At 50.5% G+C, this 23,039-nt stretch overlaps 1 protein-coding gene across 2 annotated transcripts; it reads right to left on the bottom strand.

The window, feature by feature from the left end:
• Positions 1–1,207: 1,207 nt before the first annotated feature.
• LOC118216055 (paralemmin-1-like) lies at positions 1,208–22,158 on the bottom strand. 2 transcript variants are annotated; one of them, XM_035397067.1, is made up of 8 exons: positions 22,072–22,158; positions 10,452–10,503; positions 10,109–10,189; positions 5,389–5,510; positions 4,642–4,783; positions 4,315–4,342; positions 4,171–4,233; positions 1,208–3,801 (listed from the first exon to the last, which is right to left on the bottom strand). In XM_035397067.1, exons 2-8 carry the CDS (start codon positions 10,494–10,496, stop codon positions 2,333–2,335), a joined length of 1,950 nt encoding a protein of 649 aa, XP_035252958.1. In that variant the 5' UTR covers positions 10,497–10,503; positions 22,072–22,158; the 3' UTR covers positions 1,208–2,332. The 2 variants fall into 2 exon arrangements, with proteins under 2 accessions (XP_035252958.1, XP_035252957.1); XM_035397066.1 differs by lacking the exon at positions 22,072–22,158 and adding an exon at positions 21,686–22,065.
• Between the last annotated feature and the right edge of the window lie 881 nt (positions 22,159–23,039).

Raw genomic sequence — 23,039 nt, forward strand, 5'->3', positions numbered from 1 at the left:
AGCAGGATGACATCACCGCGGTCGCGGTGATACTGCAGTACCCAAGCCAGCACATAGAGAGAGAGCGAGAGACTGACAGGGAGAGAGAGAGAAAGAAGATGAATGAACAGCACTGTCTCCTCCTCCCTGTTACGTGTGTGCACACGTGTGTCTTATGTCTGTGTGTGCCTTTTTACCACTTTCCAAAGATACTTTTGACTTTTGTTTCGTTTATCTCTGCAATTTTATAAAGGGGGGAGGGACTATGCTTCTCCGGGAGTATGGATCTTAGAATGGTGAGAGTATGTTAATTAGATGGGATTATGTTAATTAGATAGGTGTGTCCAGAACCTTAACCAAAGAAACCCCTTCCAGCAAAACGCACCCTGATCAGCAGAGACAATGGTGCAGGCAGGCAGTGTCATGGTTCAGAGGTCATAGTCAAAATACTTTGTAATTCAACTAAATTTTTTTAAATAAAAGCTGAGAATCCGCACTTTAGCCACATGTGAAGTGTTTTATTACTAATCTAATCTTGTGGAGTACAGAACAGAGCCAAATCAAGAAAAAATATGTCTGTCCCAAACAAAATGGGGCTCGCTGTGTGTGTGTGTGTGTGTGTGTGTGTGTGTGTATATGTATGTGTTTGGGTTTTTGCGTGTTTGTGTGTGCTCGTGTGGAATTTTGTCCGTTTATATGTATATATTAAGATAAATATGGATGGAGGGACAATGCGTTTTGAAACTTTTGCTTTGCTTATTTCTATATCAGCTCTAATTGTCCAATTCATTCTCCCCAGAAACAATACTACCCTCTAGTGGTTCGCACAGGTCATTGCAATTGTGCAATTTTCAGTGTCAGGAGCAGCTCTACACGTGGCTCGTTCACACAGACCTTCTCTGAAGGGACCGAAGAGGGGTTTAGCATTTAGCAACCCAGCATAGTGTTTTGACATCAACATGCAGTGTGTTTGATGTAATATGCATCACTTAAAACTGCCTTAGGAAACTATTTGCTGATCGGAAGAGAGAGCATGAGCTTCAGCTTCATTTTTGGTGGTCTGAGCATGTGCAAAAGTGGGACCGCATTACAACTGATCTGTAACAACTGATCACCGTTATCTGTGAAGTGGGAAATTGGCATCCTCCGTATGTAATTAAAATAGCTAAATAAAATATGGCCACCCCTGAGACAGAAGCCATTGATGACTTTCAGAGCCCTCCAGGCAATCGCAAAGAATATGCACGCCGATATTCAACATGCACCTGTTTAATCACAAAACCAGAAAAGCATTTTTAAAATAAACCTTCAAAAACAAGATGCATTCTGTACAGTAACGTCTCCCCCCCCCCTTCCCAATTACTGATATATACATTTGGGCACACAGTATTGTATGTGTTACAGTAAGAATATATGCAAGTATTTTTTCCCTTACTCAAAGGCTATAAATTCAAGATGAAATACTGTTATTTTAGGGATTAATGAAAGAGAGCTAGATTAACACACTAGAAAGTTACAAAAATTCATACCTTTAAAAAAAAACAACTTATAAATGAGTGCACGTTTCTCCAGATCTGGATAATTATTATATAATAATACAAAGGTTGTTGCCACCTGAGAGCATCGTGGCTTCCAGGTGTCCTTTTTGGTTCTACTTGAACTTCAACATCAATAGAATAATTGGTTGAAAAAGAAAGGGGATTTCCTGGCAATGAAAAGGCTGGCTGCAGTTCCTCGTTGTGTCCAGCTGGTGGAGTGGGATGATTGGTCCATGCTTCACACGGGCTTTGTAACAGTCTTGCGCTTAAAATAGTCCTAAGCAGTAAAGATGTTTGTTTTAATGCTGTTACTGTGACAACCAAAAGCCCGATGTTTTATGCGTTCCTCCAAAGCGCATCCCAGATAAGAGCAGTGGAGTTCCTGTGCACTGCAGCCCAGGCTTGATTTGTGTTCTGATTCCAAGTTTTTTCAAGTGCTTTTAATTGTAAAAAGAAAAAACTCGAATAACTTTTTTTTCAGTGTGGTTTTTAGGGATGATAAAGATAGAATTTTGTCTTGATGAAAGTGCAAAAATTCCTCTCCGGGACTATAGAGGAGCGCGGTGATGATCTGCTGCACTCTTCCTTGGACCAAGAAAGCGAAGGAGAGATGGAAGGATGCAGAAAGAGTGAGAGAAAAGGAGAAAAAGAGCTCTTGAGATTTTGACTGAGGGTAAAAATGGCCTTTTTCTTGAAACAAACTGAATAAAGCATTGTGCCTCTCGACTTTTCAAAGGAGCAAGCACGAGAGCGTGAGCGAGAGAGAGAGAGAGAGTGTGAGTCAGTCGGTCAGTCGGTCAGTGCTGGGGAGTGAATCACATGACCGAGCAGCACTGGCAGGACTTGTGTTTCGGGGGCTCCCCTCCCTCGCCCGGGCTGAGGCTGTCTTTGGGGAGGGGCACCAGGGGCTGGAGCTCGGCGGGCGTGGCGGGTATCTGCTGTCCCGCCGCACGTGGCAGGGGCTGCGCCTCAGACTCGGCCGTCCCCTCCCCCTGGGGCCGGGCCCCTCCCCCTGCCACGCCCACTGAGGCAGCCTGGGGCAGCTCTGCCTGGGCCTCCGCCTCAGCCTTGCCCTCCCCCTGGGCGTCGGCTGGGGGCGGAGCCTGTGCCGTCACGGCCAGGGGCACGTGGGAGGAGTCTGCCGTGATCTGGAGCGTGGAATCTTCCGGAAGCTGCCCCTCCGGACCCTGAACCTGCTGCTGCAGGGCTGTTGGCTCCAGAGCCCCGCCTTCTTCGCTCTCCGCCCCGCCCTCTTCAGTCCTCGCTCCTCCCTCTTCAGTCCTCGCTCCTCCCTCTTCAGTCTCCACCCCTCTCTCAGATGCGGGCGTGTCCTCCGCCGGGGGCTCGGAATCGGGCACGGCGCTGGCTTCAGGGGCTCGCTCGGCCCGGGCTGGGATTATAGCAGACTCCTCTGGGGTGGGGGTGCTGTTGGGCGGGACCGAGGGGTTTTCAGCGCCCCCCGGTGGCGGCTCGTCTCCCTCGTCCGTTATGATCACGCGCTCGGCATGTATGATCTCCCCCGTACCCTCCTCCCCGGGCTCTGCCTCTGCGAAGCCCAGGAACGTCATGGTAACCGGGCATCCCCACCCCTCAGCCTCCGTGGTCATGGTAACCGGGTCTCCCCACCCCTCAGCCTCTGTGGTCATGGTAACCGGGTCTCCCCACCCCTCAGCCTCCGTGGTCATGGTAACCGGGTCTCCCAACCCCTCAGCCTCTGTGGTCATGGTAACGGGACCTCCCCACCCCTCAGCCTCCGTGGTCATGGTAACCGGGTCTCCCGACCCCTCAGCCTCTGTGGTCATGGTAACCGGGTCTCCCGACCCCTCAGCCTCCGTGTCCTGCCCTTCCCCTCCCAGCTGGTGTCCCTCCCACTTCTCTGGGGGGCCACTAGTGTGGTACATGACTTCCTGCTGCAATGCACTGTGGGTAATATTACCTCCTGCATCGGTGTCCACCTCAAGCCCATTCTCCTCTGCACGGGTGTCTTGAACCTCCTGCTCCTCCCCCCGCTCCTCCCGCTCCTCTCTCCCGTTGGGGATGAGCTGTGTGTCTCCCAGCAGTGCCTGCAGCCCCGCCCCCTTCAGGACGTCCAGGATCTGCCCCAGCTCCTCCGGGCTGGGCGTGGCCCCCACTCCCCCCACCGCCTGCACGCTCCGGCACCCGTCATCAAACACAGTCTCTCCTGGGGCCCCCGTCTGTCCCGGGGCCACAGGGGCCACAGACAGGATAACTGTGGCCCCCGTCTTCAGGTCTCTCTGCACCTGCAGCTCCACGACCCCCAGAACTAGAGCCAAAGAAGAGAGAGAGAGAGAGAGAGAGAGCGCCATCCCATTTAAACAGGACAATGAGGCCATTTCAGTCATTTCAAAGGCCCATGGCCACCATTACTCTTTTTTACCTTTCTTTTTTGAACATTTTGGAATGTTTTTTTAAAATCTTGATCCAGCAGGGGCCAAGGGCAGTGGGGGCCCTTATAGTACCTCACCATCACAGCTAACCGCTGGCTGCTGGACGTGCAATATGCCGGTTAATGGAACTGGGGATACTGGTCAGCTCTCCTGGCCCCCTCATCCAACCTGGCTGCACCCCTAACACCACCTAGCCCTGCCCCTCCTCTCCTGGTCCCACCCCTCACCAGCAGGAGCTGCAGTACCTGATCTCCCCTCTTGTCCGTTTTTGAGGGGGGCCGTCTGAGTGTGGGGGTCTGGCCATGGACCTATGGGGGGGGGAGAGACACGGGGTGAGAGAGGGGCGGGGTCTCGGAACAGCGAGGGGAGAGGGGCGGGGTCTCACCTACCTTCCGCACCCTCCCGTGTCCAGCACTCCTGTTCGGGCAGAGGACAGGAAGTTAAACGATATTCTGTGCACACCTGTGAATGCCCTTAAATAATAGCCATTACATATTATTACAGAAATAGAGGTTCTGACCTGCTTCTGATGCAGATATAGTGCCTAAACATGGACACAGTCCTACTTTTACTTTTTTATGCATCTGTGCAAGACTTATTTTGATCCAAGGGCCAAACTGAAGGGTTTCCAAACACAGGTGTGACGGTCACGAGACAACACTGGGCGTTCATCATACAACAGATAACTGCACAGCAGCCATAGCAGCAGAAAGTACCAGGTGCTCGATGTCGCCCCCTGCTGTCTCCACTCTTAACTGGCCAGCGTCCTGCGGGTCCCTGTCTGTGTGGGTCTGTCTGTGTCCAGCTTCCAGATCCTTCAGCTCTGCTTCAGCTAGCTGTGAGTCCTCTGTCTGCAGCCTACACACACACACACACACACATACAGTTACACACACACACCTACACACGTATACACACACATACACAGTTACACAGTTACACACACCTACACACGTACTGGACACACAGATACATGCACGCATGCACGCATGCATGCACTCACAGACACACATACATACACAGGCACATGCATGGGTGTCGGTGGTGTGTGGTGAGTGGAAGTGGGCAGTGTGTGGGTGTGGGCAGTGGGTGGTGGGTGGGAGTGGGCAGTTGGTTGTAGAGTGGGAGTGGGCAGTGAGTGGGTGTGGGCTGTGGGTGGGAGTGGACAGTGGGTGGTGGGTAGGAGTGGGCAGTGAGTGGGTGTGGGCGGTGAGTGGGAGTGGGCAGTGAGTGGGAGTGGGCAGTGGGTGGTGGGTGGGAGTGGGCAGTGGGTGGTGGGTGGGAGTGGGCAGTGGGTGGTGAGTGGGAGTGTGTGGGAGTGGGCAGTGGGTGGTGGGTGGTGGGTGGGTGTGGGCAGTGGGTGGGAGTGGGTGTGTGCAGTGGGAGTGGGTGGTGAGTAGGTGTGGGCAGTGGGTGGTGGGTGGGAGTGGGCAGTTGGTGGGTGTGGGCAGTGGGGTCCTCACGCGTCTCTCTGCTGCTCTTCAGGCTCCTGGGCCTGTGGCTCCTGGAGAGGAGAGTCTGCCCCGCGGCCATCTGGGGCCGAGGGAAGAGCGTTCATCAACCACTGGTCCCTCAGCGACTTCCTCTGAGCGAGCGAGAGGGAGGGAGAGAGAGAGAGAGAGTAAATAAACGGAGTAAGAGACAGATGGCGAGAAGGTGAGGTGCCTTTCACAGATGCATTTTGTGACCTTCAAATCGGGACCTTTTGGTTTCCCCAGCCAGTTCCCAGAATGCAATGCTCAGGTTCTCCTCTTACCTAAAAGCTCACCATTAACCCTGCCCATCTTAATAACCTTTATTTATATATTTACATATATAAATACTATATATTTACATATAGAAAGGATGTCAAATCAAAAACCCCATCCTGATTACCACTAGACATTTTATTACATGGGAGAGCACACGTACTTGTGCTTGGAATCTTCCAGTAATGGGGGAAACAAAGAACTGGGGAAATAATTAGGGGAGGGGCGACCCTTCTTTAAGGGACAGTTCACTTTCTGGAGGCGCTCCATCACGGTGTCAGCTGCTTTGGAGTGTATTTTCTTGGTTTAAAACACAAACCCAGGAATGCTCTGATAGCCACCGCAGCAGGTCATCAGAAACGGCAGTATTTAATATTCCTCACTGCACACAAGAACGGTCTCAGCCTGTTGACAACGCACTTGAAACTGAAATAATATGGGAACACTCCAACGGACTGGCCCTTTAAGGTCTCATTAATTCAAAACAGCAGAGCCCTGCCAGAAGTGGTAGCAGACAAAACAACAGGAAAAAAAAAATGTGAGTGAGAATAGAGAGAGACAGAAGGCGAGAGCATGAGGTGCCTTTCCCCAGGTGCACCTTGGGATATACGACTGTTCAAATGTCAACCTGCGGCTGCCTGAGCCACTTCCCAGCATGCAACTACCCTTTTGGCCGGCCCTCCCAAAGCATACGACCAGCCTGGTCTGTGGTGAAAAAACTCTGGGCTAGCAAGCGCTACTCTGTAGTGAGAGCACTCTGGGCTAGCAAGCGCTACTCTGTAGTGAGAGCACTCTGGGCTAGCATATGCTAGTCTGTAGTGAGAGCACTCTGGGCTAGCATGCGCTAGTCTGTTGTGAGAGCACTCTGGGCTAGCATGCGCTAGTCTGTTGTGAGAGCACTCTGGGCTAGCGTTGCTCTGAGCTAGCGAGCACTGGTCTGTTGTGAGAGCACTCTGGGCTAGCGTTGCTCTGGGCTAGCGAGCACTGGTCTGTTGTGAGAGCACTCTGGGCTAGCGTTGCTCTGGGCTAGCGAGCACTGGTCTGTTGTGAGAGCACTCTGGGCTAGCGTTGCTCTGGGCTAGCGAGCACTGGTCTGTTGTGAGAGCACTCTAGGCTAGCGTTGCTCTGGGCTAGCGAGCACTGGTCTGTTGTGAGAGCACTCTGGGCTAGCGTACGCTCTGGGCTAGCAGGCGCTCTGGGCTAGCGTGCACTGGTCTGTTGTGAGAGCACTCTAGGCTAGCGTTGCTCTGGGCTAGCAAGCGCTACTCTGTAGTGAGAGCACTCTGGGCTAGCGTACATTCCAGAGCACACGGCGGCGCGGCGGCAGAGAGCCAGCTGCACCAGGAGCATTGTTGCTCTCAGATGAGGAAATCGGCCTTGGAGGGTTTTCCTTCCTCCGGCCCAGCGCCTCGGAGGTCACGGACTCTTGGACCGCCGCTCGCCATCGCGGCTCGTAGAAAAAACGCGTTGAATGCCCTGGGAGGGCGGGGCGCATTCTGCAAACGACCGTTTACTCGGCAGACGCTCTAACCCAAAAGCGGCTTCTGAGAGCGTAAAAGAGCGATGCGAAAGTGTGTATCATGAGGACTACTTGCAAATTAAGGCCCCCTGCGCAGGGTACAGAACAGGCACAGTGAATGAGTCTGAGCTGCCTGGCCAGCAAACACGCAGCTGGCGCTTTTTTCAGCCTTGTAATTAGCACAAAAGGTAGGGCTGGGCTGTTTAACCACCCAGGATTCCTGGCAGGAATTGAAGGACGACGCCGTAATCGAGCGCGCATGCAGGAGACACCGCCACCACCACAGTGTTTCCACAACACAATCGCGCAGATGACTCACTGCAGCAGCCACAGTCGGCCCGTGAGTAGTACTAGCACAGCAGGCCCCAGTGAGCACCCCACTGGTGCCAGCTTTAAGGCTGGCCTTGTTTCGCAGTCAGCGTTAGCGCCCGTTCAACCACCTCCTGACCCCCATCCTGCCTGCCTCGCTAGTGCACTGCTGTGGAGCCCATTTGCAAAAACGCCGTCCGGCCAGGAGCCGTCTTCAGCAGGCCAGGAGGCAGCCACTGCAGGCTGTGACCTGACTGGGGAGGGATCGATAACGCGATCAGCCTGCCGCACGTACAGAGGCATCAGCGTCGCAATCAGACGACCGCACATGCAGTCACTGCTAAAGCGCAGCAGAAAACAGTCGGGCCTGTAAAATAGCTTGACCGTAGCACCTTGTGCTCCTGCCATCACATGCTACCAAACCAGAAGTATAACAAGGTCATATTCACGGCCCAATAAAGGCAATGAGAGGTGAAAACCGGAAAGGAAACAGAACTGAGAATCAAGCTGAAGGCGACAGAAGTAACAGAAAAGAGACGGAGAAGGGAGGGACAGAAGGAGAGAAGGGGGGAGAAAGAGAGGGACAAGAGAAATGGAGTTTAAGAAGAGAGAATGGGGGAGTGACAGAGAGGAGAAGGGAAGACAGGATTCAGAGAGTGGGGTTATAGAGGGGGAAGGAAATGGGGATCGAAGAGAAGGGGAATATTGAGACTGAGAGAAATGGGGAAGAGAGGGAGAGTGGGGGAGAGAAAGAGGAGGAGAAGACTGTCGGGCAGCAGAGACCGCAGACAGGGAGGAAGGTCTGGGCGTGCTCGTTGTGGGAACTGTGAGCTCACGCCGGTGTGAACAATGGGAAAGGCCATTACAGAGAGGAAGATAAACAGCCCCACGTACTCTGCAGCTGGGAGGCAGGGTGAAACATGGGCCTGGCTGTGTGTGTGCGTGCGTGCGTGTGTGTATGCGTGCATGTGCGCATACATGCATTTAGGTCACGTACAGTGGGTTCTACTCACTGTGTGCGTGCATGTATGCATACGTGCGTGTAGCTTGTGCACTGTGTGTATTTAAATGTGTGTACGTGTGTCTGTGTCTGTGTATGTGTGTACAGTTACATTCCCTGGTGTTACAAGGATAGTCGGTCGGCAGATTTTACAGTGAACTTTGGAGTTGAGACTCAAATTTGTGCAACCCAAGTGGGGTGTTTTATTTACCAAAGTGCCCCCAGCTATTATACAAACATTTATATACATATACAAAACAAAAGAATCAGCACATCAATTATGCTCACTCAATTACACCCACCTACTGCCAGCCACACTATGGACGGCGAATGACCTGCTCATATACTCTACATTATGCAGACTATACCATTTGCATGCAATATTAAATTATCTCACGGAAGAAATGACAGTATATTTTTACACACAGAAATTATTACACATATATTATCAGTTGCCACTTTATATCTAATAATCACATATCTGATTGGGTACGAGAAATATTAACTACATGGTTCACGGTTCTAAATTCTACAGTCTCCCCCCGTTTAAAATAACTAATTCTTCTAGTCCAGCGCGTCCAATAAAATTGCGCAGAATCGTGACATTCGGATTACATCGTTCCAGTTTGAACATGGAACAAACGGAACAACGGTTCGTAGCAACTCCATGGTTTACTAAAATAAATCTGTTTAATGCTTGAAACCAGATGTGTATGTTAAAGTTATTTGCAGTACATCGTGGTGGCGAACAGATGTAAAGTAGCGAATGTGGCAAATGCGAATGTGGCAACCGGCAAACATAAACGGTGCGCACCACATTTAGGAAAGTGGTATAGTCGCGCCAAACAGCCGCTACCGTAAGCAGATACACAGTTTAAAAAAAGTGTCCTAGCAGGAACAAAGGGTTCGCTCCGTTACACCTGGTTTGTGTAGAACTGCCCAAAACAGAATTACACAGCAGCCTATCAGCACAGAGTGAGGCACAAACAGGACTACCCAGGCAGCCTATCAGCACAGAGTGAGGCACAAACAGGACTACCCAGGCAGCCTATCAGCACAGAGTGAGGCACAAACAGGATTACACAGGCAGCCTATCAGCACAGAGTGAGGCACAAACAGGACTACACAGGCAGCCTATCAGCACAGAGTGGGGCACAAACAGGATTACACAGGCAGCCTATCAGCACAGAGTGCGGCACAAACAGGATTACACAGGCAGCCTATCAGCACAGAGTGAGGCACAAACAGGACTACACAGGCAGCCTATCAGCACAGAGTGGGGCACAAACAGGATTACACAGGCAGCTTATCAGCACAGAGTGCGGCACAAACAGGATTACACAGGCAGCCTATCAGCACAGAGTGAGGCACAAACAGGACTACCCAGGCAGCCTATCAGCACAGAGTGAGGCACAAACAGGATTACACAGGCAGCCTATCAGCACAGAGTGAGGCACAAACAGGACTACCCAGGCAGCCTATCAGCACAGAGTGAGGCACAAACAGGAGTACACAGGCAGCCTATCAGCACAGAGTGGGGCACAAACAAGATTTACACAGCAGCCTATCAGCACAGAGTGAGGTGGGATGTGGTGGGGGGTCTAGACCTTGAGCTGTTGCAGTTTTAGCCTCTCTTCCTCCACCTCTCTCTTCATTTGTTCCTGTTCTTCCTGGAGTCGCCTCTTCTCCTGTTTTTGAGGGGTGAATGAAGGGGGTAAATAATACTTCGTATTAAAGTGCCCTGTATTTAAAACTGCACATTACCCTGTAATAACCAGGATTATTACACTGTAACGTGGTCTGTGTTAAATCAACTTATGTGATTCCTGTTGGATACGTATATGCTGTGGCTATAGGCAGTGCACAGGCCCAGTCGGGACACTGGAGCACCTTTCTGTCTGTCCCTACCGCCCCCCATCCCCTGCCCCCCACCTCCCTCGTGTGACTCACTGAAATGGCCTGCAGCCGCTGCTGGTACCTCTCCACCTCATCCATCCTTTTCCTGCAGGGGGTGGGGGGGAGGGAGGGAGAGAGAGAGAGAGAAAGTCAGGAGTAGGTCAGAGTACACATTAGTGTCAGTTATTTTTATGTTGACTCTGAAAAATGTAACATTATTTTATATGCATGCTCATTATCTGATGTGTATATTCTAGAATATATGTAGCTGCCTTGGATTTGAAATATGTTTGCAGTTACAGGCTTAATGCATCTACTGTAGGAAATGGCCAATAATTTATAATTATATTATATATTCCACATATGTTGACGAGTTTATTGTGGGACATACGCGGAATCCCATGCTGCATTGCCAAATTCATCTCCTTAGTCTGGAGCTCAGCACAATCAGCCAACACCCTGAACATCTTAACACTTAGAGAACCACTGGAGCTCGGAGCAATCAGCCAACACCCTGAACATCTTAACACTTAGAGAACCACTGGAGCTCGGAGCAATCAGCCAACACGCCGCACATCTTATGGTGCCATGCCAGACCAATCGAGGGGCAGAGAGCGCATTACAGTGTTTCAATGGGCAGCCCGCTCGCACTTTAAACTATGAAAACCACGCCCTCCAGATTGTACTGAAATGGGGCCATGCCGTTAGCTTTGTGCAGTTCGCTGGTGTAGCGCAGGCCGTACGGTCAGTGGCTTACACTTGACTCTTCAAGTAGGCCGACAGGCTACTGCACTTTTGGTTCACAATTCGTTCACAATTTTAGTGAATTTTAAGTCAACCGAAAGAGAAAGTGTGAGAGGGTGGGGAAAAATAAGTCAAGGTTAAGAGTCGGGGGGAGGGGGGGAGCGGGGGGCCTTCCTGTTTAGGCCTCTTCCTACCAGCCCATGGTTATCTCGCTCCTCTGTTGCTATGACAACCTAGCCACGAATGCCACTCGAGCGGAGCGTGACACGTTCGGGCTGCCGCTTCCCTCGCTGCGAGAGTCTGAGGCCTCTGGTGAGACCGCTTAAATGCGCCGTTCCCGCTCGGAGAGAGGTGGAGAGGGACCGCCCGTCAAACCCACTCCTCCTCACGGCGCCACGGAGCGAGCGAGAGGGGGGATATCGGTCACACGTCGAGCGTCGGTGGAGACGCTTGAGTGAACGTCATGGAGTGTGAAACGCTGCATATTTGCCCCTTAGGACAACTATGAGAGTTGTGAGGAATTCACTGGTGTGGGGGGGGGGGGGGGTATCAGTAGAAGAGACTGCAGTAACAGTTCATTTGGCTGGGGGGGGGGGGGTATCAGTAGAAGAGACTGCAGTAACAGTTCATTTGGCTGGGGGGGGGGGAGGCTACATGGCATGCCCAGAAGTACCACGGAGATACATTACATGAATTTAGCAGATGCTGTCATCGTACCGATTTACAATGCAGAAGAACAGAAGCGCTTTCACTTGATTTACATGAGCAATGCTGCCAGACCTGGCTAGTGACTACCCTAAACCAGCAAGTGTATATGTAACACACTACTAAAACAGGTAAACGATGCCCAACAAGAACCCAAGTACAAATCCTACACACATACAAATTACATTCATAGCAAGCTCCAAAACCTAAAACCATAAAACATACATTAACATGAACTAGAACAAAATGTGTTAGGCAGTGGGGATGAGAGGGGGCCCCTGGTGTAGTCTTGAGGGGGCGGGTCTACAGTCTGCGTCTGAAGACGGAAAATGTTCTTTATCTGCAGTTACAAATGAAGGGATTTCAACTCAAAAGATTCTCTGTCTCACTCTCTGGTCTTCTCTGCTTTCACAGCTGCAGGCACCCAGGAAATGGTGCTGAAAGGAAAAACAAAATGAAGGGGCGTCGCTCCGAACCCAGTGGCCGTCAGCATTTTTGCTCCTGCCCGCGCAAGGCTGCAGGTGAGACAGGTGAGTCGCACCCCGCTCCACGGCTAGCCGCGCTGGAGCGCCGCTAGCTGGTGCTTGGTACACAGATGGGCTGGACCAACCCTAAAACCACACACGGTTCCCATGCGACAGAACTCAGGAGGTAAGACCGATTGTCTGGCAGTCGGAGGGTTGCCGGTTCAAACCCCGCCCTGGGCATGTCGAAGTGTCCTTGAGCAAGACACCTAACCCCTAACCCCTAACTGCTCTGGCGAATGAGAGGCATAAATTGTAAAGCGCTTTGGATAAAAGCGCTATATAAATGCAGTCCATTTACCATTTACCATGCTGAAAAGGAACCACCATAAGAACCCATATACTGTACCGTACAGACGTCCTCTCTAGGTAGTGGAGTTTTTTTTGACATCACAGATATGATTGTGTGTGATGGTTTCCCATCACCATTATCTTTGGTCAAACACACAGGAAGTGCAGATAACAAACCAAAAATAAGTATTCTATATGGAGAATGTGTGTGTACACTTAATAGCCCAAACAGTCCCACCTCACTGGGGTGTGTGCCTTACTTACTGAAAATGAGCAGGAACTCGCCTGTAATCACCTAGGCAACCACAATTATAGCAAAAAAAAAAAAAAAAAAACGATATCCAATCTCTCTCTCATAGATTAATGATCATTAAAGTAACCCAGCCACCCTGACATAATTAAAGCCATTTAATGTAAAGCGCTGAGAGGTAATGCTGGAACCTCAGATGCAGTGGAGTGAAGTGGAAACAAGCAGCTAACGAGGGCTCCTAATTTGGAGGGGCGAACTCGGGCTCGTCCGTCAGGCAGGAGCGGGTCGCTACAGGTTCGGGACAGACGGCATTTTTATGGGCTCTGTAGGTTTCGACAGCCGGGCACAGAGGGAGGTCTGCCCCGTCGAAACGTCAAACCGCCACACGCTCAGCCTTACGGGAGCCGTCGCCGTGGCTCCTGCCTCCTCTCCTTTGATCTGTCTGCAGTGACGTGGGGATATCAGAGCCGTCTGGTGGGGCGGGGGGGGGGGCGGTTTGGAGGGGTGCATGGCAGAAGGGAGGTGTAGGTGTCATTTAGCCCCACAGATGGGCTGCAGAGATGGGGAGGGGCTTACAGTGCACAGCCTCGCTGCATTATTGGCCCATTAGCTCATGAAAGTTCTGCCACGCCAGCAGTGATGCGATTTATGGCATACGCTGCTTAACCCTTTAAGGTGTGAGCTGTCAGGTACATGATTACAATGTTCTTAACTGATGTAATCAATCACTACTGGCAAAGCAACTGAGTTCTAGAACACTGGCTTTGAATTTTTGGAACCAAAAAAACAGGGCACCAGCCTCAGTCACCTCCAGTGCGGATAAACATGCCCACGTAAACTTTAAAAAATACCGGTTTTGCAGCTCATCTGAATAAAGCTGTAGGTGTGACTATGGCCCAGGGGCACTATGGGAGTCAATAGTATGGAGCATTATTTAGTTTGCTCAGTAGAATGCATACAGCACATTCGGCTGAGCAGTACGTTGCATTTTTATGCAGACGCAGACGTACAGAGTGATTCAGTGTGTACCATGTACAGATGATTCAGTGTGTACCATGTACAGATGATTCAGTGTGTACCATGTACAGATGATTCAGTGTGTACCATGTACAGAGTGATTCAGTGTGTACCATGTACAGAGTGATTCAGTGTGTACCATGTACAGAGTGATTCAGTGTGTACCATGTACAGATGATTCAGTGTGTACCATGTACAGATGATTCAGTGTGTACCATGTACAGATGATTCAGTGTGTACCATGTACAGATGATTCAGTGTGTACCATGTACAGAGTGATTCAGTGTGTACCATGTACAGAGTGATTCAGTGTGTACCATGTACAGATGATTCAGTGTGTACCATGTACAGAGTGATTCAGTGTGTACCATGTACAGATGATTCAGTAGGTTGTGTGCACTTGTATGGTAATTCAGGAGAGAGAGAAAACGCCCTTTAGACTGGTGAAATGACGGGCCCTGGGTGTGTGAGCGAAGGCCGAGGCCTAACGTGTTAGCCTCACGCTCGAGGTGCGAGGTCGGGTTTCGCACGCGGGCTGTTGCCATGGCGAGGCAGACGAGCCTAGCGACGGGAATCAAAGCAGCCGTGTGATTCGTCATCGAAGCTGTCAATCGCTAGGGGTGCATTTTAAAGGCGGGGTATCACACAAAAAAAGAACACGTGACCGAGAGCGTGACGCGCTCTGAGGTGCATCTGGCGGGGTTTCTGGACTCCGATTCCCAGCAGCCCTTTCTGCAAGCTGACCTGCGGGCGCTTTGCCAACTGAAGTGTAGTCAACCCTCCCGGGGACGGACCCCACCCCAAGGCCATAACAGCGTGTGTCAGTGCAGCTGAAACGGCAGTGACCCTGGGCTGGGGAAAAGAGAAACCGGCTCAATGTCCAGTGCTGTCCTCCAGAGCAGAGCTGTTTAACCTCTACGGGCTTACGAGCTGCGCAACGTCTGCTTACTCACGCCAAGCAGTCACGGGTCGGCGGACGGCTGTACTCTTTGAAATAAATCCCAAATCCCCGCCATCACCTCTTCAAATCTTCAGGGGTACATCTACCGCTGAGGAAGGGTCTTTTTTTTTAGGTTCCAGTGATTCGGGAATTTTAAACGAATGACCCAGCAGAGCTTTAGAGCGGAGAGAACCATGGCCTGGACTTCCCTGGACATGACCCATTTCAAACAGAACCACAACCACAACCACACAGACCAGATGCACAGTGCACTGTGGCTAGTGTTCAGGAGCTTTTAGCGATGTGCAGTGCGCTATGCTGGTGGCGGCTAGTGTTCAGGATCTGTTCGCGGTCTGCAGTGCACTCTGGCTAGTGTTCAGGAGCTTGGGTTGGGGGAACATCAATGCGCTCTCTGTCACAGTGTTCCCCAGGGCCCGGCCCCCCGAACAATGGTCCTCCTGTTCAGGGACAGCCAGGTATGCTACCCACCCCCCCCAACTGGTCCTCTCTGCCCCGCCCACTGAGTGCCACACAGCCCCTTTTATCTTCCGAAATCCGTCCCCGCCCCATCCCACGGGGGGGTTACACAGCGTCTCTGAGAGCTGATCTGAGATCAGTCTGTGCAGCTTCCCACAGCAGCGCTCTGTCAGGTCAGCCGGCCGCCCTTCCATCATTGGGTCACGGTATCGTCAAACTGGTGGAATCCAGCGTTCCCATTGGCTCACACCTGGCGAGCGAGGCCAGGGTAGCCGTGGCAACAGTGGAGTGAACTTTACGCTTCACGACATCCTCAGCAATTTCATAAGCATGGGCTAATGCTTGCCTGGATATTAAAATGACTACTAGAAAGAGACAGGCCTTCCAAAGTGTGGTGGAGCGTTGTCATGTTCGGTGAAAAAGTATCTCATCTGTCTCTGTACTCCAGCACTAAATACACAGCCCTTCCTCAGCAACGATGCATCAGATTCAATGGGGATTGGGGGGGGTCCGCTGACAGGGGGGGGGTTATTTTAGGGGACCTTGAAATTGAAAAGTTTGGCGTTTTGGCTGTAACGTCTGCCGTCCTGCAGGCTGGTCCCTGGCCCTGATGAGTCACGGCGCCGCCTCGCAGGGCTCAAACACAGGAAGCCGTGCTCCCCTGCGACAGGAGCAGTCACCGCCGACCTGCAGGGCAGGGTTTCGGCCCTCCAAAAAGGCCTTTTTTCGAAAGCGAGAGGTTTGCCGTTGTGATGTGATTTGCGCACGTCTGGGCAAACTTGCGTGCGTTTCTGCGTACACACAATACACATCTGTGTGTGCGTGTGTGTGTGTGTGTGTGCGTGTGTGTGTGTGCGTGTGTGCGTGTGCGTGTGTGTGTGTGCGTGCGTGTGTGTGTGTGTGCGTGCGTGCGTGTGTGTGTGTGTATGTGTGTGTATGTGTGTGTGTGTGTGTGTATGTGTGTGTGTGTGTGTGTGTGTGTGTGTGTGCGTGCGTGCGTGTGTGCGTGTGCGTGTGTGCGTGTCTGTGTGTGTGTGTGTGTGTTTTTCAGGGCACACATCTGTACTCTGTGTGCCTACATGCTTGGATGCATGTGTCTAAGCATGCATGGGTGCACTCGTGTTTTTGCTCTACATTTCAGAGTCTGTGCGCATGCAAGCATGTGCGAATATGTGCACATATGTGTGTATGTGTGTCAGACAGTGTGTGTTTTTGAGCATGTGTATATGAGTGCACATGCTTCTGAGGGTGTACGTGTGTGTGTGTACATGTGTGTGTGGCAGTATAGTGATGATCTGATGATCTCCAGCACAGATACACTTTGCTTCCCTACACACACATCCTGACTCACACAAACACACACTTTGTCTCTCTCTAACACACCCACACACACTTTCTCTCTCTCTCACACACACACACACACACACACACAGGACTGAGCTGTAAAGACAGGAAGAGGAAGAGTGCAGGCCAAGGCCAAGACTGACTCCACCTCCTTTAGTGTCCTGAGCATTTCATGGTCATGGCTCTCTCTCTCTCCCTCTCTCTCTCCCTCTTCCCTCTCTCTCCCTCCCTCTCCCTCTCCCTCTCTCTCTCTGAGCTGTCTTTAGTCACAACCCAAAGCCGTGAGTGTACTTATCTGAGCCCCAGCGCTGCCCTGAGAGTAGCGCAGCCCGAGGGCATCGTCCCGTGGCAGAACGTACGCAGCAGAACCCCCCGTCCGTTTGGTCACTTCCTGATATCCACTGGACACGCTACTCTGGCCCTCAGACACGAACCCTGCCCCCTTCACACGGGTGCTTACTAAATACCGCCATGACTGCACGGGACGCCCCCCCCCGCCCCTCCCCCCCACCCAGTATTTCTCTCATTCCACATTTCTGCAGGTGGTCTGAATAATGTTCTCACCGTGAGCCCGAAGAGTGAAACAGGGAATTGGGAACTGCTGAAGCCCAGCGTTTACCCTCTGTACAGCTGTACAAGGAGAGCGGTGTGTGTGTGTGTGTGTGTGTGTGTGTGTGTGTGTGTGTGTGTGATGAGAACACTGAGCTCTAACACACTCTGGTCTCACCCCTGTCTGGCATCATGAGTGCACACACACAGCGCAGAAATCCAAAAGGCAGCTTTTCATCTCTGCGAATTCCAGGCGCGGGTGCGACAGAGTCAGTCACACGCAGACGCCAGCAAACAGCACTTACAGCTGCTGGTCCTGTCCCTTGAGCAAGTCAGGTTAAGAGCTCTGCGGGGAATGGTAATTCCAGGCCAGTGACCTGTCTGGGATTGGAACCCACAACCTCTGGAATCTGGATGCCCTTCCCTCACCTCTCTAGGCCAGTGGTTCTCAAACTCAGTCCTGGGGGGGGACCACTGTGTGTGCTGGTTTTCATTCCAACCTCAACTGAGCACGCCCCCCACCCACCTCTCCCGCTACAGACTCGCTGACTGCCTTCCTGTGCTATCGACCAATAGGAAACGGGCTGGGGCAGGACCTGAGCGAAAGCAGACGGGGGGGGGGGAGGGGGGGGCAGGGCAGTGCGCAGTGGCAGTGAGTGCTCCCTTATGTTAATTTCTGACATCCCCCCCCCCCCCAATAGATAACCTTGAAGAACAGAGGAATTGCAAACTTTGTTCCCGTACCTCAGCTGTTCTCACACAGAGAGAGAGAGAGAGAGTACGCATGACAGAGAGCCATGTTAATCTACAACCCGCCATTGTACGCAACTACTGCCATTTCCAGCAGGTTTAGCAACGTGACAGCACTGCAGCGCTTTACTAATACAGTCCCTAACGAAGCAGGTTTGGCATACCTTTTATTCCATTTCAGTCAGTTAGGGAAATGAGTTCAAATTCAATTCACAAACTGAAGGCTTTAACTGAAATTTAAATATTAATTTCCTGAATCGACTGAGCTGGAATGGAATCGCCTCCAGACTCTGTTAATCCAGAGCTACCTACACAAGTTGTATTTTTAAAAAAATCAGTATCCATAAAGCCTGATATTTACTCAGGCAGGTAAGATTAAGCATCTCTGCTGAAGGGGGCAACGGCAGCATCCTCCCTGGGACTGAGCTGCCCCACCTGTGAAGTTCTAAAGCTGAGCTGCCTCACCTCTATGTCAGGAAGCGTGCAGCCAACATGAAAAGAGGTTGCACTTGAAGCGCCATCCTGTTGGTGACGATGCCACCCCCCCCCCCCCCCCCCTCACCCCCACCCGGGCCCCTCTACCACCTTCAAACCACTGTGCCAGGCTAAAGGCCCTGCATCTCCATGCGCCCCCCCTCTGCCAGCGCTGCCAGCCACTCCACCCTGCCCCCCCACCCGTCCATCGGGCACGCTCGCTAACTGCATCAGTCAGGGTCCAGTAGCGCTGGGCTCCGTGTCTGTGCTGCGTTCAGTGTCAGATGGCTCTTCCCTCATTAGCATTAGCACCACCACTTTAAATCTGCTTGAACCGTGTCATGTCTTGTGACAGCGGTGCAGAACCCTGAGGTGACAGGGGGAGGCCTTAGGGCCTGGAGGGCATACGTTAGCACATGAGCGGGTAGTTCACTGCGCTGCACAGGTCACTGGAGAGCAGTAGAACCAGGGCCTCTGTCGCAAAGCGCCGTGCTGTAGTGTCAGTAACATCATTTACGGTCAAATGGGTGCATTTGCAAGCAGTGAGTTTCCTCAACCCCTTAAGCCTTAAGGTGTGAGATCAACACACATGCGATGGGAATGATCGAAACCGAACATTCAGACTGAACATTCTAATGCTTATGCTGTAACAATCACTGCTGGCAACTGAAAACAATTCTCGAGTTCTAGAACACTGAGCTTTGAAGAAACATTCCGTGGAACTGACTCTGCATCAAGGGTTAAAAAAAACAGCACCTGAGGCTCCTGGGTGGCTCATCTCGTTAAGGCGCCATTCTAGCGTGTGGATGTGCCCCACGGTCTGGTATTAATTCCTGTCCGTTTCCATGCCGACTGCAACCAGCAAACCAGAAGCTGATTGGCATTTGCTTCAACTGGTCAGGAAGGGATCTCCCTTGGGGTAACGCCCTGTTCTCTCACACCAGTGACCCCGCTGGTCACTTAGATGCCCACAATCTAACTGCATGAGTCCAACTGTAAATGGTGCATGAAGAGGCGGCAAAGGAGGTTACACCTCCACACGAACATCTGGCCTCAAACAAACAGACCGATAGACAGCTCACAAATGGGCATGGCACACCTGCTGCCCCAAAGCAGACCTGTTTATACACCCTGGATGAACCCTCAATAAAATCAGCCCTGGGCCCATATTCATAAAGTACATCAGAGTAGAAGTGCTGATCAAAGATCAGTTTGGCATTTTAGCTCATCATGGGTAAGGTTAGCATATGAACACATGAAGCCTTATCTGAGATCAGCAGCTCTATGCTGAGATGCTTTATGAATAGGAGCCCAGATAAGCTTGATTTACAGCTCATCTGCACTCCTGCTTCAGATCTGTGTGGTTCAGCCTCCTGCAGGAAACTCCCTCTCTCTGTCCAGGGGCACACAAAGGAGACTGCAGCTCCAGGGGGAATTACTATCACACTGCTTAGCGTCCTTGTGTGTGTGTGTGTGTGTGTGCACTCAGCGTCCCTGTGTGTGTGTGTGTGTGTGCATGCTAAGTGTCCCTGCCAGTGTTAATGTTCACTCTTGCTACAGCATTACTGGATAAGAGCGTCCGCTTAATACCAAATTGTAATTCGCAAACTGTACAAGAAATCATCCTTTGAAAGTGTGTGTGTGCGTGCTTCTGTGTGTGTGTGCGTGTGTGCATGGCGTGCGTCGTGTGGGTGGAGAGGTGGGGTCTTTTATATTTGAAAAGAACTGCAGGGGAGCTGTTAAAAGCCGCCCAGATATCTCTTGGCAACACCCCTCCCATGCTCACCCCCTCACCCAAAACACACAAACGCACACGCATGCACACACGCAAACATATGCTAACATGCGCGCGCGCACACACACACACACACAAACACAGACATCCCAGGTCTTCCCTTAATAGTGTGTGGGTGTCTCTAAGGAAGTATCGCGTGTATCGCGTGCCCCAGGCTGAAGTCGGCAGCTCGTAACCCGGCCAGCGTGTTAAAGCGTGCCATTTTGCGGCTCTGCGCACGGACAGCTGAGGCCGCTTCGCATATCGCCGACAGGGAACTCATGCAGACACGGCCGCCTCTTTTGCTGGCTCGAGATCTATTTTTTGAACGTACAAGAGCAAGGGGGATGATGTCCGTTCTGCAATGTGACAGACTGTGTTGCGTCGCATGACCTCGTTGTCAGTCACACGGCGAACGAACTGCATATTTCTCGCCTGAAACCCCGTCCTCGCTTATATGCGTTTGCCACTGACCGCGTGCAAAGATAATTGTGCAAGAGGGGTTTACAGTCTCTTCCCTCCAGAGCATAACGCAGCAGGGGTGTGAGGGGCAGTGTGTTGGGAATGTTGCAGTAGTTACCAACGGGAGACATTTGGTTTCTTGTACCCATGTAGAGAATCCTAAACCTAATTTTTGTTTCTGAATAAGACATTTAAATCATTTTTAAGCTGGCCCGGCAGCAACCTACGTGCAAAAGACCAATTTACTCAACTTGATACTTTCTTTGATTAGCCTACTTGTTTCGCTGCTGAGAAATGACGTGCATAGTGTTTTCTGATGCCAGTTTCTCCTAAATCTTTTAAAGTACACCCACACTGTAATCAGTCAACTCCAGTTCACACACATTGTTTTTTTTCTCACACAAAGTGATCATGGAGTGTGAAATGATAATAAGTGTTCGCACCAATATTCAGCCTTTAAACCAACCCTTGCATAAACTTTTGTTTCACAAGCCACCGAGCAACTGTTCAAAAACGTCATAAACTTAATCTCTGAAAAGAGTCATCGAGGCTTCCTGCTTGTCTTCACATTCGTCAAGTTTACCTGAAACTACTAATCATTAGGCTGCTGCAGTTCATATTTATTGGAGCGCAGATTAAATTGTTGGCCGCCACTAACTAAAAAATCCTATACAATTTAACCTATTGTATTAACTTCAGTCCAATTCATATGCTTTTGGCCACTGCGTGACATAACAGCGCCAACGGTTTTATGTAATACCGTTACAAGTACATATATGAGGTGAGAGACCAGAGGTTGCGCGCGCGTACCAGACAGTGAGACCACGAATAAAGAGTTGGCAGTGGCTCAAGAGAATTGGCAAATTCATGGACCAAGTAGCCTATTGTCGTCCACACGATTGAAAGGAAATATCTTAGAGGAAACCTAAATCGCAACAGGAATCAGACTTTAACAACGTGTTTTCTTTAAAAAGAAGTAACCCTTACCTGGCGTGACGAAAGTCCAACTCGAGGTCGAAAAGAAAGTAAACGAATCGAGGGTTACCTGCACGCGTTCGACAACGGTACACTCCCACGAATTATGACCTGCTCAATATTTTCCCAAACTCATAAATGTATTGGGCAGAATAAAAAACCAGCGTAAATTTCAGTTCTGTTGTTCGTCAGAGTGGAGAGTCCAAGCCAAACTATCCTGAAAACCCCGTTGTATTTTACAAACGAACATAGCTTAAAAAGAAAGTTACTTCTTTCAACAGAAAACAGCCTATGTTACTGTGGGAAAAGTCTATGAAAATCCATTTCCCGTCAAAAGCCTGCGTATGTAAACAGTTAACAAACAAAAAAGCAGTCTGAACTGAGAGCAGTCTCCCTACCTGACTCGAGTTCCCTGTGTTAAGAGGCCAAACCCCCTTATGGTTTGTATTTTCCGAAATAGCGGTTTTGCTTCCTGTCAAATCAACCAACCCGATTTTCTCGGGTTAAACGGCTGTCAGCAATCACCGAAAGAAGCAGATAAAATGTACAAACTAACTGCGCCGGAACTCATTCTGAAAGAATTGTTCTAAATTGCTCTAACGTGCATCCTACGAACAGGCTATATCAGAGTATGAAGTTTGCCTTAGCGAGTTATTGAAATACAACAAATACAGTGAAACCAACTTTCCAGCCTAAGAATGAAAAAGTAAGGGAATAAAAACTAACGCCGAACGTTGACATTTGAATCCTAGTGTGGGATAATAAAATATTAACCATTTCGGATTGTATTTCATCGAGTGAAGTGGGAATTAAGCCTGTTGGCTTTCTGTGGTTGGTTGATTGTGTTTTTCTGGGGGAAAAAAGGTGTGTAATATACCCAATATGAAAATATTAAAGCCAATTAAAAAGTACTATATCGTTTAAATATAGGCTACCACAAAGGAAAGTGTGAAACTTTAATTTAAACCAACCTCTACCCACTACCCTCAAACTACCCTCTACCCTCACTAACTCTGCCCCCAAACAGATTTGGCAGGGTAGCAGGCATCCATGCAGGCTTAGAAATGACCATTGAGAATGCTAGCCTGTTACTGTCTGAAATAGTATGTTTTCATTAATGTAATTAGTATTGCATTGCATAAATTTGCATTTGAGTAGCATAGCTTAAGACTTCAGGGTTTGTTTTTCATTCCGCTGTGCTCTCAGTGACCCAGCTCGTATGCTGTGAGCTAAATGAATCGTGTCATGCTCTGTAGGCCCAGGAGATTTGGAACAAGGACCACGTTCAGCAATAGTACTAAATGGTACGTGGGGAAATAAGAGAATGGGACAGGTGCGTCTCTCTCTCTCTCTCTCTCTCTACATC

Source organism: Anguilla anguilla, chromosome 17, assembly GCF_013347855.1.
Source record: "Anguilla anguilla isolate fAngAng1 chromosome 17, fAngAng1.pri, whole genome shotgun sequence".
NCBI classification, from domain to species: Eukaryota; Metazoa; Chordata; class Actinopteri; order Anguilliformes; family Anguillidae; genus Anguilla; species Anguilla anguilla.

Bases quoted from the DNA above. Each gene is read 5' to 3' on its own strand.
- LOC118216055 (XM_035397067.1), bottom strand. From the start codon at position 10,496: ATGGATGAGGTGGAGAGGTACCAGCAGCGGCTGCAGGCCATTTCA. The intron at 5,511-10,108 runs GTCTAGACCCCC...TCGCTCGCTCAG, and splicing joins TAAAACTGCAACAGCTCAAG to AGGAAGTCGCTGAGGGACCA. The intron at 3,802-4,170 runs GTACTGCAGCTC...CTTTGGCTCTAG, and splicing joins CGGACAAGAGGGGAGATCAG to TTCTGGGGGTCGTGGAGCTG.